At 32.4% G+C, this 14,978-nt stretch overlaps 1 protein-coding gene across 3 annotated transcripts in view; it reads left to right on the top strand.

The window, feature by feature from the left end:
• The window catches only part of Ebag9 (estrogen receptor binding site associated antigen 9), a 28,397-nt gene extending 14,315 nt beyond the window's left edge, over positions 1–14,082 (top strand). For all 3 annotated transcript variants that reach the window (XM_027952890.2, XM_071602180.1, XM_027952899.3), the window contains exons 4-7: positions 905–1,063; positions 2,232–2,339; positions 5,245–5,336; positions 8,403–14,082. In XM_027952890.2, coding sequence (XP_027808691.1) covers positions 905–1,063; positions 2,232–2,339; positions 5,245–5,336; positions 8,403–8,523 — 480 coding nt within the window. In that variant the 3' untranslated portion in view covers positions 8,524–14,082. The remainder of the gene's footprint in view (positions 1–904; positions 1,064–2,231; positions 2,340–5,244; positions 5,337–8,402) is intronic.
• Positions 14,083–14,978: the final 896 nt, after the last annotated feature.

Here is a 14,978-nt window from a genome sequence, read left to right as displayed (position 1 = left end):
ACACAGAGACTAACCCACAAAATTACAGTTATCTTATATTAGACAAAGGTGCCAAAAACATGCATTGGAGAAAAGATAGCCTCTTCAACAAATGGTGCTGGGAAAACTGGAAATCCATATGCAACAAAATGAAATTAAACCCTTATCTCTCACCATGCATAAAACTTAACTCAAAATGGATCGAGGACCTAGGAATTAGACCAGAGACTCTGTGTCTAATAGAAGAAAAAGTAGGCCCTGATCTTCATCATGTGGGATTAGGCCTCAACTTCCTTAATAACATTCCTATAACACAAGAATTAAAACCAAGAATCAATAAATGGGATGGATTCAAACTGAAGTTTCTTCTCAGCAAAAGGAACAATCTGTGAGGTGAACAGATGTTTTATTTTATAAAGTAATCAGTTTGGTTAGACTTAGATGGAAAGTTCCAGTCCTCCTCCTGTGAGCTATACTCCTAATGTTGGTTCAGTTTTCAGAGTATTTTCTTTTTCTTTTTACTTTGTGTTTTGTTTTTAATGGAAAGAATAGAGCACAATAGAACAGAACAGAATATTTTAGAAGGTTTATCCATAATAAAAGTACTTCTTAAACATCTGTTCTATTTTTCAAATATTTTTTTAGGTGTAGTTGGGCACAATACCTTTATTTTATTTATTTATTATTATGTGGTGCTGAGGATCAAACCCAGTGCCCCTCATGTGCTAGGTAAGCACTCTGCAGCTGAGCCACAACCCCAGCCTCAATATTTGTTTTAGTTTTGGTATGTGAATTGAACTATGTAGTTTCCCATGGGTCAAAAAAGTTTGAAAACCAGTGTTTTCAGAAGCCCATTTTTCTAATAAATGATTAATGAACTGCTGAGTGCATTGCCCCTTTGTGGCTGACTGTGTTGGTTATTTAGACAGATGTGGAAGAGTGGACTTCCTGGGATGAAGATGCACCCACAAGTGTGAAGATTGAAGGAGGGAATGGGAATGTGGCAACACAACAGAATGCTTTGGAACAAATGGAACCTGACTATTTTAAGGACATGACACCAACTATACGGAAAACTCAGAAAGTATGTTAAAGATTTGCACTTTTAAATTAGACAATATAATATAATTAGTATTTATTGAAAAGCCTACTTTTCATTATAATTTTATTTTCTGTCACGTTAAATAAGAATTTCCTATGTTCAGATGATTTAGATCTAGATGTAGTAAGTTATATCCTCAAGACTTTAAAATCATACATTGGTATTTGATTTACAAATCACGGACATTACCCATTAATGTAACACACTATAGTAAATGAAGATTTATTTCAAATTGTTCTTATTTCTTCTAATTCCTTCATATATATTGCAATCTTATTTCACTCTTCTATTTCAGATAAGCACACTTTTAGTGCTTCATTTCTTATTCAATCCAATAAGGAAACTTTTTCATATATATGTATATGTATACACTTTATAAAATGAGGACATTATTTATTCTCCACTTCCTACTGCATTTCCTCACTCTCTTCTACCTAATTTTAGCTATACATTTATTTTTATATTATCTAGGTTAATAAAATTTACATTGTCCTTTTTGAATTGTCCAAATGCTCAAAACTGAAAAGCATTAAATTGTGTATTTTTCAAAGATCCTTTAAGTGTCTTAGTAGATGTACACTTTGTATCATGGAAGTATATTGCTGTTCTTTATAATAATTTAGTATATTTATTATAATAGTACTTTTTAAAATTAATTAGATTGGAAATGGTTTTAATAAAAGTAACCAAAACTCAAGTAAGAGTGTCTTACTACTACTGACCCAAATGAGTTACTGTATTTATAGCTAGCCCAGATGTTGAGGGATCTGGTGATACTTTTAGCAGGACATTATCAATGTTATTATTTAATATAGTAATTAAATATCCTGATTATATTTTGGAGTTCTGGGGAAAGTGAACGAGGAAAAATGGAGATGAGAATTTTTTATTTTTAAGGAGTAAAATAAAATTTTTCTTAGATTGAACTGATCTATGTGACAGTTGCCTGAGAATTTGGATACTCACTGTAGACTATTTTTTTACATTAATTTTTTTTGAAAAAGAACAACAGCGTATTTTTTAATTACATTAAATTTTTTTTGAAAAAGAACAACAGCATATTACAAAACGCATTGGGACATTTATTTGTCTATTTTTATATAGTTCTGTGTAAAATATCCCTATCATCTTATTTCAACTAATCTTTCAGATCATCATTAAGAAGAGAGAACCATTAAATTTTGGCGTCCCAGATGGTAGCACAGGTTTCTCCAGTAGATTAGCTGCTACACAAGATATGCCTTTTATTCACCAATCTGTAAGTATGTTAATTAGCTAGAGGGAAAGACTTGGTTCTGTTTCTTTTTTCTGTAAGGAAGAGGAAAATAACTAAATGAAAATAATATTTATAATTTTTATGACTTTGAAACAGATTTAGCAGTTTGCAAGAAGTTAATCTGTAGTTTCACCATTTCTATCATTTTATAAGAGTACAAATTACTCAAATACTAATATCAGGATCCCATTGTATACATGAAAGATACAGACAAAATATGTTATTTAAAAACATGGACTTTAGGAGATTATTTCTAAGATAATAAACCTTTATAGCAGGTTAGTTTTAAGTGAGTTATGGATTGTTTCCCTAGTAGAGTTTATTTACATTTAAAATGTGGTTTCATTTAAAATATATTTTATGTAAATGAAAATTTTAAAAGAAAAGAAGTAGTGAAGAATGTGGACAACTGAGGCTCTCAACCTTGGGAACATTATTAGAATCAGTTTTAGAATTTGTAAAAAAATACATATACTTAGGTTCCTCCCTAAACTTAAGGATGCTTTGATTGATTATATTAATTACCTGTTGTTGTGTATTGACCCCAAATTTAGTGACTCGAAACAATAATAAACATTTATTATCTCATAAAGTTTCTGTGGATCAGGAGTCCAGAGTGACTAAATTAGATGGTTCTGGCTCAGGGTTTTTAATGAGTTTGTGAATAAGTCGTTGCACTGGGGCTACGATGGCTTGACTGGACTTAGAGGATTCATTTCAAAGGAGTCTTTCTTACATGCCTGGCAAATTAATGCTACTTGTTTGCACAAAGCCTCAGTTCCTTCCCATGAATTTCCTCATGCCATAACTGCTGATTTTCCCAGAACAAGTAATCTGGAGAGACAGAAAATGAGTGTGTGTTTTTTGAGGCTGTTTTTTCTAGCAGATCCATGTTTATGCATGTTTTGAATTCATTGATTAACAGCTATTCTTGCTAATACCAGACTCTGTGCTAGATGCTAGTAATACAGTGGTAAGCAAGCAGAACAGGCAGGGTCTTTGCCTCAGAATGATGTATTCTAGTGGGGGAGACATAATATCAAATAATTAATCATATACACAATATCCACAAATGTAATTATGAATTTTGATAACTCCTGTGCAGTTACATGATATAATAATGTCATAGATATTTTAATGAGAGCATAGTAACATCACAGATATATCTCTGAATAACATAGCATTATAATATTTAATTTTGTCCATTTCTCAGTTTTAAACTTTATTATTCATATTGGTAAAGTGGTTTAGTTCTAACCAGAGAATTAGTAATGTTTACTGCCTAACTGTAATTCTAATTCTAATTACAATTGTTGTTATAATTCTTATAGAGCTCATTGTAAAGTTGAAAATATACAACCATTTGGAGAGTGAAGAGTGTGGTACATGGGGTAGATGAAGGAGTTCTCCAATGCTGTTGTTACATATTTTTTTTTCCAAAGCAGATAAAGTCAAGGGGAACTGATTGCATAGGAAAGAATACTAACCAACTGGACTTTGTTCTCTACACCAAAATTATCTTAGAATGTTCAGTTTAAATGAAGTCTGATTTGTAAAATTAATGAAATTTATCATTTGTATTATGGGAATTCTTTTTATACTAAGAATATCGACTTTTTTCTGTCTTCTTTTATGCTTTTTCAGTTCTTAACTATAATTTGGTTTGATGTTTTTTGATGGGCAGATGAATCTAATTTTTGTGTAGGCAAATCTATCTAATCCTTTTCAATCTTTTCTATTTTACTTGGAAGGCCATCTCTATTAATATGATCTTGATACTTTTACTTTTCTTATATCTAAATGTTGTACCTATACTAATAGTCAAAATACCTCAGTTGGAAAAATTGGGAAATAGTATGAAGGTAAAATTTGCAAATAAGAAATAGACATAACCTAAAAACATGAAGAAAAGTTTGATCTGATTCTCAAAGAAATTCAGAGTAAAATGACAAGACACCCTTTTTAAGTTTTATCAAATTAGCAAATGTAGAAAAGAAGGCCATTATCAGTATTGACAAAGGTATAAGGAAACCAAGACTTCTACCAACTGCTGTGAAGAGGATTAAGTAGGGACAACTTTTCAAGAGTGTCATCTGTATTTTGTTTCAGTATCTTTAAAAATGCTTCTTTTGTGTTAACTGCTTTATTTCTATAAACATACCAAACAGATAATCAGAAACATTTTAGGAATATTTAACAGGATGTTATTGTTTTTATTGTCAAGGAAAGAAACTCAAAACATTTTTTTTAAATGGGGTAAGTATTCAAAACAATGTTATCAATTTGCAGTTTGTTACCCGTTAATACATATTATCACTTCCACACCTAACTAAACATCTCAGTTTTATTGGTTCTTGGAAGACTGAGGGCATTGAGGGGGTGGGAGGAAAACTTTTAGAGGTTTGAATTGGGGAATAGTAGAATTTAGTGAGGAGCCTGATGATATCAGTTATGTAGAGCAGAAAAAAGGAAGAAATAGCATTCTAGGTAAGATAAATTTTTCCTGATTTGAAATTTTTGCCTAAGACAGAGATAGTAAGTGGAACTGAACAAATCTACTAATTACAGAATTACATATACTTGGGTGAAGATGACTATGCTAGTTTGGAAACTATTCCATATAAAATAGTATCCTGTAAAACAATATAGGAAGAAAACTGAACTTGCCCAAGACTTTTTAGCACTGAAAGTCCTGTAACTTCAGGAAACCCAAAAGTTCTAGGCAACTCAAGGCCCAGATCATTTGTGTTTTGTAGAAGACATGGTAAAGAAGTTCAGAAACCACAGGAGAGTGACAGGTTTTGAATGTTTTAGAAGATACTCTTGTCTGCTGTGTGGAGAAAAGATGGCTCTGCATTGTCTTAATTTTGCTTCGTTTTTAATTTAGTCTGAATTAGGTGACTTAGATACCTGGCAAGAAAATACCAATGCATGGGAAGAAGAAGAAGATGCAGCCTGGCAAGCAGAAGAAGTTCTGAGGTATTTGAGTGATATTTATATCACATCCTGAGTAGTAGATTTGTTCCCCATTGTGTTTAAGATCAGGGAGGCCTGTTCTGTCAAATGTCTGTCTTATTTTCATTTTTCCTCATTTAATCTTAGATATCTAACATGAGCTTATTCTGTATCTCAGACTGCATACACTATTTTGTAATGATACCAAAAATTAAAGCTTTATAGAAATAAAATAATGTAATTGTATTAAGAACAAGGGAAATCTTTTACATACAAATAACTTTTGTAATCATTATGTTGTACTATGAAATGTGAACTACCACTGTATATTTTTTGTGGGTCAGAATTGATTACTTTTTCTTAATATCCTCAAAGTTTAGTGTAGTGAAAGCTCTTGAACATAGTGGAGAAGTTATAATCTGCCTATCCTACAGAAAAGTAAATGCTATTCTGAGGGTTTAAAGTTCATTTTTGTTGATGGTTCTTTCTTTGTTTTTGTGAGCAGTAAATTGAGTTCTTGTTATTTCTATATTAGGTCAAAGAGTGAAAAGAAAATTATCTTAAAGGAGAGCTTATGATTATGATCAATGATTAAAATTCATTTAAATGTACTTAATTTACTTATGCATTTAAAAATACATAATAAGTTACAATGGGTTTTTTTGTATTTTGAAATTCAGATTGTTTTTATCATAGGGACAGAAAATGAATTATCATTATCTAAACAGATTTTATTTTTGTTTTTTCCTTTCTTGTCTTTGTTGGTAAATTACAATTATCTTTAATAACCAGCAGAGGGTGCAATTAAATAGCTGAAAGTTACTGCTGCTGTTTTTATCTTGGCCTTTATGTTTTCAGCATGTCATTTTTGTTTGTGTTTTCTTGGACAGGTAAGGTGGTCACATTTTAATATTCAGTCAGTAAGATTGTAAGAGTTTTTAATATTTAGTGCCTGCTTAGTCAGGATAGCTTAGTCTTTTGTAAAAGAATTTTTTTTTTTTTTAACTGTGGGCTGTAACAGTTATGTTGCAAGGATCATAATAAATTCAGTTTTTAAAATTAGTCATAGATTCAAAATTCACCGTGTTTTAGAAAATTTGGAGGATTTAGTGATTACTAGTACCATTAGCCAAGGATAAAGGAAAAAGCAGTTCATTTTGAATCCATTCATCTTAATGATAGTTTGTATAATTTATGCCATGAACTCATAAGTATCAGTACCAAAACCTCTCTTCCATCTTGTCCTCTTGCTTCTGAAACCAGATTTTTAAAAAATAATAATAATAGAATTTTGCATTATAGTAGCAGCTTCAGAGAGTGAGACTGTTGTCAATAAAAGACATGCTTCCTGCTGCACATTGCACAAGTTCAACTGAAGGGACTTGAAGGTTTCCATGTGTCATTGCTACTCCTAGAAAAACAGCAATGTAAAAGTTATGTCCATATGCCATCTCCTCTTATTCTCAGACTTCTCCCATTTACACCTTAAAATACTCTAGTATTATGATCGGTATTGTTAAAGTGAGAAGCTAGTACTTTGTCAATTCCAGACATTAATCTGGAGAGGTGAAATATATTTTTTATGTACAGCGATCTATAAATTGTTTTGTGTGCGTACAGTAGTTGTTGATGTTTTTACTTTAGCTAATAACCAGGTCAAAGCTTGATTATTGTATTTATTTATAACCTTTCCAACCCTTTATAGTTCTTTTCCTATCTCCTTTTTTGCTGCTAATGTGTTGGTTTTTTGTGCAAATTGTCAGTTTTTCATGCAAGTGAGCAGAGGTAGGGAAAAGTAGATTCACTTTTGTTCTTTAGAAACTTAGTTAAGTAATGATAATAAAGTCATTTTGTTCTTTCTAAGCTTAGTTTAGTACATAGTGACAGTCAAAATGGTTCCAAAAATGTTTCTCTTACTCCCATTTGTAAGTATGATTTAGAACTGTATGTATATATACATTTTGCTCACTATACTCAGCTTTTAAGTTGTAAAAAGGGTACCATAGATAATTAAATTGTATATATGGTACCATATATAGGTAATGTGTTTTTTACCTATCCCATGCCCCGTTGTGATTTACACCTTCCTTCCTTAACCTTGCATGCTTGAGTTATTTTCTCACACCCTAACTCTTCAGATTCAGGACCAACTTATGGTCCTTCTCTTCCTGTTTCTTCACCCAGTCCTACCCACCCCCCCCCCCGACTCCCTGCATAAGTCAGTCCACAGATTAGAGAGGTTTTGGGCTAGTGGAGTTATGGAAGGGGCTAAGGAGAAGATATGTATTCATAATGTGGAATTAGCAAATACCCACCACTATGCCCCATAATAAAGCTGATCAAAAGTTAATCCTTAAATAGATTTCTAACTTCTAAGTGGAAGGTATGTCTTAAGTTTTTATTTTCTTACAGGGAGTATTCTGCACAGCTGTGTTTTTAACATCCTTTACCTGATTGTTTTAAACTATTATAATAACAAGATTTTATCCTCAATATCAAACTTTTCTGAATAATATTCCCATAAAAAGCTGTGGTTGAATGGAAGTAGTATCTTAGTACAGATAACCTAAGAAAGGTAAAAAGATGTAGATTCTTCCCTCACCCACCTTTGGTACTAGAGATTGAACATTGGGGCACTTAACTACTGAACCACATCCACAGCCATTTTTAGTTTTTATTTTGAGATAGGGCCTCCCTAAATTGGTTAGGTCCTCACTGAGTTGCTGTGGCTGGCTTTGAACTTTGAATACTCCTGCCTCAGCCTCCCAGGCTGCTCGGATAACAGGCATGTTTGCCACTGTGCAGATGTATATTATGTACTTATTGATTTTGGGCATACCACTTAGCCTTTATGTCTCATTTTACTTATTTGTAAAATAGATAATATCTCTTTTATTTTGCAAGTTAAGTTCTAAGGATCAGCAGAAATTTCTGTTTATGGAAATCTTTGAAATTTTTTAAGCAGTGAGAAAATCAAGTGTTTTATTTTATGATGGTGGAAAAAACCGTATAATTTCTTTCTGGAATTTATTTGCCATTTTTCCCTTTTGGTGTTTTCTAAAAGTAAAGATATCATATATTTTTCTTCAGGCAGCAGAAAATAGCAGACAGAGAAAAGAGAGCAGCAGAACAACAGAGGAAGAAAATGGAAAAGGAAGCACAGAGGCTAATGAAGAAAGAACAAAATAAAATTGGTGTGAAACTTTCATAACAAATGTTCTTCAAATGTCATAGTGCCAGTAGGAGAAATCTGAGCTCCACAACCCAGACATCATTTATTTGGATTTAAGAATATTTTCAGAATACAAACACACTGCTTAATTTCAGTGCATTCATCAGGCCATCCAGGACACCAGAATTCTCCCAAAGTACCTTGAACTCCTAGTAATTAAGACTCAAAAGAACAAAAAGGACTTATGAGACAATATTTTCTTCAACATGCTCCAAATATAAGACAGTTGTTTGCTGTAGAGAAATTATTACGAATGGAATATACCAGTACCTCTCAAGCTAGTGTTTCTAGCTAAATTAATGGTTGTAAATAATTTTATGATGGAAAAGAACTCTGCTATTATGCTTTCCTTCAATGTGCATAATTATAAAATAAATAATTTTAATATTCTTTGTTTCCATTATTATCTGACCTAAATTAGATAAATTGTAGAGCTTCAGCTTCTTTATCTTTGTTGTCAGAAGCTGATGTTGGCATACGTTTTCTCTAATTTGGACTGGTTTTGCTTATGTTTGGTAGAACATTAAGGAATATGAAATTTTGGGTTTTCAAAAAAAATGACATTAAATGCAATAATCTGATAAATATTTTATACTTCATTATTTTCTTTTGATGATATAATGTTAAGCATATTTGTAATTTATGTTGCATGTGTAAACATTGAAAATCAGCTAAAATGACAAATTTGTTTCACATTATTATAACTTGTGAGTTTTAATTGGTATTTATAATTTTTCCCTTTCATTACAGATTTTAAGATGTTGTGGTGTCTTTAAATACTTTAGTTTTTCCTCCACCTCAAAAGCCATTAAGTTTCAAATGCAGAAAGACGTCAGTTCTATATTTCAGAGCTTTTGGATGAATGCTATTTAATATATCTGGTATAATGCAGGTTACCTGTGTTGTTGGCTAAGGTAATGTTAGGGACTCATTAAATTATAAACCATGATAGGAATAATAATTTTATTTATGGTGTTCATAGACTTGTCATAAAGAAATAGTTGTATATTGTATTCATAAGGGGAAAAACAGATTTGATAGTTTAAAATCCCATTAAATTTTTTTTCCACAATTAAAATGAATTTATCCTGATTTTCTATGCCTTTAGAATTTTTAAAGTTTTTTTTCTTATTAAAAATATTGCCCAGAATTAACATTTTGTGGGATTTTAAAATGTCATGGACATTCTACAGGCCAAATATTGGTATGTTTGAAGTAAAGTGATATTTCATGGTCACATCACAAACTATACAATAAGTTTCCTAAGCTCTTAGCCTAAGCTTCCAGACTAAATGTGATTATAGACAGTTGAATTTAACTGGTGGAAAGCTTTTTATAGTGCCAAAACACATTTTCAGTTATTGTGTTTATTGGTTTATGCCAGTAAGCTCATAGTTAATTAGAATTAGAGTCAAATTTTTAATATGTCTATTCTCTTTTTCCCTTTGTATTTATTTACTTTTAATTCTTACAGGGATACTATGTGATTTCTCAAATTTTGGGATTCATAAAGAGATATAGCGTCCTTTAGTACAATTGCATTTATTGCATTTTTCCAGTAGTAGAAAAATATTGGAAGTCTGCTTTGGTCATAATTTTCATATATGTGAGGTTTTGTTTATTTGCTCTTTGGTTTCTTTCTTTTCTTTTTTTTTCTTTAAAGAATAATAGACTATTAGAAGTTATAGTTTGTATGGTTAATTAGAAAGAAGTAGATTTTTCTCATGAAAAGAATAGTGAACAATTCTGGAATTTTTTATTTATTTTTTATCTCTGTTGATGTGTAAACTAAATTCCCACATTGGGAATACTGTAGTCTCAAAGTCAAGTTAAATTCGTATGATGAAGACTTCATGGCAGCAAACTATCCTCTTTAGTTGCTAAATTTATGGTTTTGGTTTTATTCTTTTAATAATTGTCTGTTTTAGAAACTTATTACAAATACAGAAGAAATATTGACAGATTTAAATAGAATGAGTGAAGTTCTACCCATTTTCTGAATTGTGCATTTGAGATAAGTAATCAGAGACTTGTGAATCTTACACAATACACACACACACACACACATACATACATTTATATATATATATATAGAGAGAGAGAGAGATTTAATTATTTTCAGCTATTTACTCTGTATTTTTTTTAGATAAACATTACAGTAGAATGTATTTTGACAAACATATATGGAGTATAACTTACTGTAATTAGGATTCCATTCTTGTGATTGTACATGATGTAGAGTTTCATTAGTGGCGTATGCATATATGACATAGGAAAATTATGTCTGATTGATTCTACTGTCTTTCCTATTCCCTATCACCCTCCCTTCCCTTCATTCATTCCCCTTTGTCTAAATCACTGAACTACTATTCTTCTCTCCTCCCCATATTATATTTTTGCATCCACATATCAGAGCATTCAGCCTTTGGTTTTTTGAGATTGGCTTATTTTCCTTAGCATGATCTCTAGGTCCATCCCTTTACTGGCAAAAGTCATAAAGTTATTTTTTATGGCCAAGTAATATTCCATGTGTATATATACCACATTTCTTTATCCATTCATCTGTTGAAGGGCACCTAGGTTGGTTCCATAGCTTAGCTGTTGTGAATTGAGCTGCTAAAAACATTGATGAGGCTGTATCACTATAGTGCTAATTTTAAGTACTTTGGGTGTATATCAAGGAGTAGGATAACTGGGTCAAGTGATGTTAGTTCCATTCCCCGTTTTCTAAGGAATCTCCATGCAGCTTTCCAGAGTGGTTGCACCAATTTGCAGTCCCATCAGCAATGTATGAATGTACCTTTTTCCCTACATCCTCATCAACCTTTATCGTTACTTGTGTTTTTGATAATTGCCATTCTGACTGGAGTGAGATGGAATCTCAGTGTAGTTTTAATCTGCACTTCTCTAATAGCTAGAGAAGTTGAACATTTTTTTCATATATTTATTGACCATTTGTATTCTTTTGAGAAGTACCTATTCAGTTCCTTTGCCCATTTATTGATTGGATTATTTGTGGTTTTTTGGTGTTAAAAGTTTTTTGAGTTCTTTATATATCCTGGAAATTAATGCTCTGTCTGAGGTGCAGGTGGCAAAAATTTTTCTCCAATTCTGTAGGCTCTCTCTTCACATTTTTTATTGTTTCCTCTGCTGTGCAGAAGCTTTTTAGTTTTATACCATCCCATTTATTGATTCTTTGATTTTATTTCTTGCACTTTTGGAGTCTTATTAAGGAAGTCATTTCCTAAGCCAAAATGGAGAGTTGGGCCTACATTTTCTTCTGGTCAGTATAGGGTCTTCTGGTCTAATGCCTAGGTCCTTGATCCACTTTGAGTTTTGTGCAAGGTGAGAGGGGTTAAATTTCATTCTGCTATGTATGGATTTCCAGTTTCCCCAACACCATTTGTTGAAGAGGCTGTTTTTTCTCCAATTTGTGTTTATAGCACCTTTGTCTAATATAAGATAACTGTGTTTATGTGACTTTCTGTCTATGTCTTCTATTCTGTTTGTTTCATTGACCTTCATGTCTGGGTGCCAGTAGCATGCTTTTTTGTTACTATGGCTCTGTAGTATAATTTGAAGTCTGGTATTGTGATGTCTCCTGATTCTCTTGATGAGGATTGTTTGTCTATTCTGGACATCATATTTTTCCAAATGAATTTCATAACTGCTTTTTCTATTTCTATGAAGAATGTCATATAAATTACATTAAATCTGTATAGTGCATTTTGATAATATGCTTGTTGAAGAACATGGGAGATGTTTCCATCTTCTAAGGTCGTCTTTAATTTCTTTAGTGTTCTGTAGTTATCGCTGCAGAGGTTTTTTCACCTCTTGTTAGATTGATTCCCAAGTATTCTATTTTTTTAAGGCTATTATGAATGGGATAGTTTTCTTAATTTCTCTTTCATCCAGTTATTAATGTTATTAAGTTTGAGCTAGGGATACCCTCTCTTGGCTCCCTTTAATAGCATATTTAATTGAACAGACATTTTAGAACTGTTGATTAAAATTCTACATCTGAATTTCTGGATAAAGACTGGTGATTGGGGAGATAATCATAGCAATAGAAACCAGTATCTGGATTGAGCTTTCAGCATCACCCCTGATCAAGTTACCCCCATAGCGTAATCCTAACCATAGTTGATTTTGCAAAAAGCCTTAAGTTTTTTTAAATAATGCTATTTATACTAAGGGGATAAGTTTGGGCCAGATATAGCTAACATTCATATTTTGTTTAATCCTATGTAGTTCAAATTAGGGATAACTTCCTGCAATAATTTTCATACTCTGTCCCTTTATTTAAAGGAAACCTTTCATTAGGTGTGGAAGAGGATACAATAGATAACAAGTTGAATGTTCTAGCTGAAACCAAGTTGGGAAGAAAGCAATGGGCTAAGGCCTACAAAGTATTCTAGGAAAGGAGTTTCTGTGTACTCTCAGGCAAACTGGAGGGCTGAATAAGGTGGTGGACCTATGAAAAGCATGTTTTGGTCACTTGAACTTGTTTCTGTTTACCTAGCCTTTTATTTTTTTTTATAAGTTGCTCTGTCCTAATATGAATGGTAACCAGAGCTACTATTCCAAGGTTACAACAAAAGCTAGAATTTCTTTTGTAATCAGTAGGGTTTTTGTTTTGTTTTGGTTTTGGTTTTGGTTTTTTTCATTGTTTGTTGTTTACTTCCTACTTTTTAGTTCTGGTGCTCTTAGTTATAGCCAGATAGGTATGCTCAGTAACCAGATGTTTTTTCACTAGAAGGCTTCAGTCTTTTAGGGTTGAAAACGGACATGATTGTAGGAAACCTCCCTCCTGTTTCTACAGATTTCTTTTGTTTCGCCCTTGCATACCTGCTGCTGAAACTAATTCATAAGCAGCAACTTTTTCAAAGGAAAATGTGAGTGAAAGTGAAATCCAAAATAATCTCAGCCTTCTCTTTCAGGGGACTTTCTGGCTCTTTCTGCAGGTATTTTCCTCAGATATTCATAAGTTGAAAGCATCTCAAGAGTCCTTAAAACTGCTACAGAGATGGTGTGATATTAAACAGTCTGCCCAAGTTGTAAGTCTTAAATGGACATTGTGGTTTCAAAGAATAACTGAGTGGTTTTAAGTGTTAAATATAAATACCAAATGATAGTTACATGCTTCTCACCATGCAGTGGTATTGACAGTCTCTTTCTTTCTGAGGGTGAGAAAATTTGATCTTGCAATATTTTATGTACCTTTCAGTGAAACTAAATATAGCCAGAGAATCCATATTTAAGATGTACTGTTAGGATTTGGAACTTAAATGTCTTCCAAAGGCTTATATGGTAAAGGCTTGGTCATCAACTTGTGCTCCCATCAACTTGGGAGAAACTTTTGGAGTTGAGTTTAGGGGAAGGAAGTTAAGTCAGTGGGGCATGTCCTTGAAGGGGATATCCCAACCCTTTTCTTTGGTTTCCCAACCTGTGTAAAGTGATCAGCTCTCCTCTGCCATGTACCTTGCCATGTGACTATAGATTGAAATGCTGAACCAAAATAAATCCTCCTTTTTAGGTTTTTTATCTCAGGTTTTTGATAGCAATGAAAATCTGATTAGCCCATAATGCTTAGCACGGTTTGAGTCTGACAGTATCAATGACACCTAGCAGTACTTTGAGGCATATATTATCCTCATTTCACATATAAGGAAACCAATGCTTAAGAAGTCAATTTTATTCCTGATTAATAGGAAAATAGTAAACTTTGAGATCAGGTTACATCAGTGGTTTTTCCATTCCATGTGGACTATGATGTATAATTCCTATCTTGATAAAATATATAATGAACTTCCAAAAATTAGCCATTAGAAGTTCTTCTCTAGTTTGTAATGAAGATGGTTTTACAAATATTAGTAATTAATATCCATTTGTGTTCTGAGTTTTATTTAATAAACTGGAAGAAGATTGGCTTGGTTTTTATTTTCATATAAATGACAGCTATAACAATGAAATGCTATATAATTACATATTCACAGTTTATTTGAGTCAGATATTATAATCAAGGCAAAATGAAATGTGATTTATGTTTACATATTTGCAAAGATAGGCCTTTTGGCCTAATTCTGATGAGGCCATGGGTTTCATGCCTGTGCAGACCGATAGTGTATGTAGTGAACTGCCTGCTACAAATGTCCTTAACCTTGTTTACTTATCTTACTAATGTGTGTCTTTTTTTCCTCCCATTTTTTTTTATTGGTTGTTCAAAACATTACAAAGCTCATGACATATCATCTTTCATACATTTGATTCAAGTGAGTTATGAGCTCCCATTTTTACCCCAAATACAAATTGCAGAATCACATCAGTTACACATTCACAATTTTTACATAATGCCATATTAGTGACTGTTGTATTCTGCTGCCTTTCCTATCCCCTACTATCCCCCCTCCCCTCCCATCTTCCCTCTCTACCTC

This window comes from Marmota flaviventris, chromosome 15 (assembly GCF_047511675.1).
Source record: "Marmota flaviventris isolate mMarFla1 chromosome 15, mMarFla1.hap1, whole genome shotgun sequence".
Lineage (NCBI taxonomy): Eukaryota > Metazoa > Chordata > Mammalia > Rodentia > Sciuridae > Marmota > Marmota flaviventris.
This window is presented reverse-complemented; position numbering and strand designations above follow the sequence as displayed.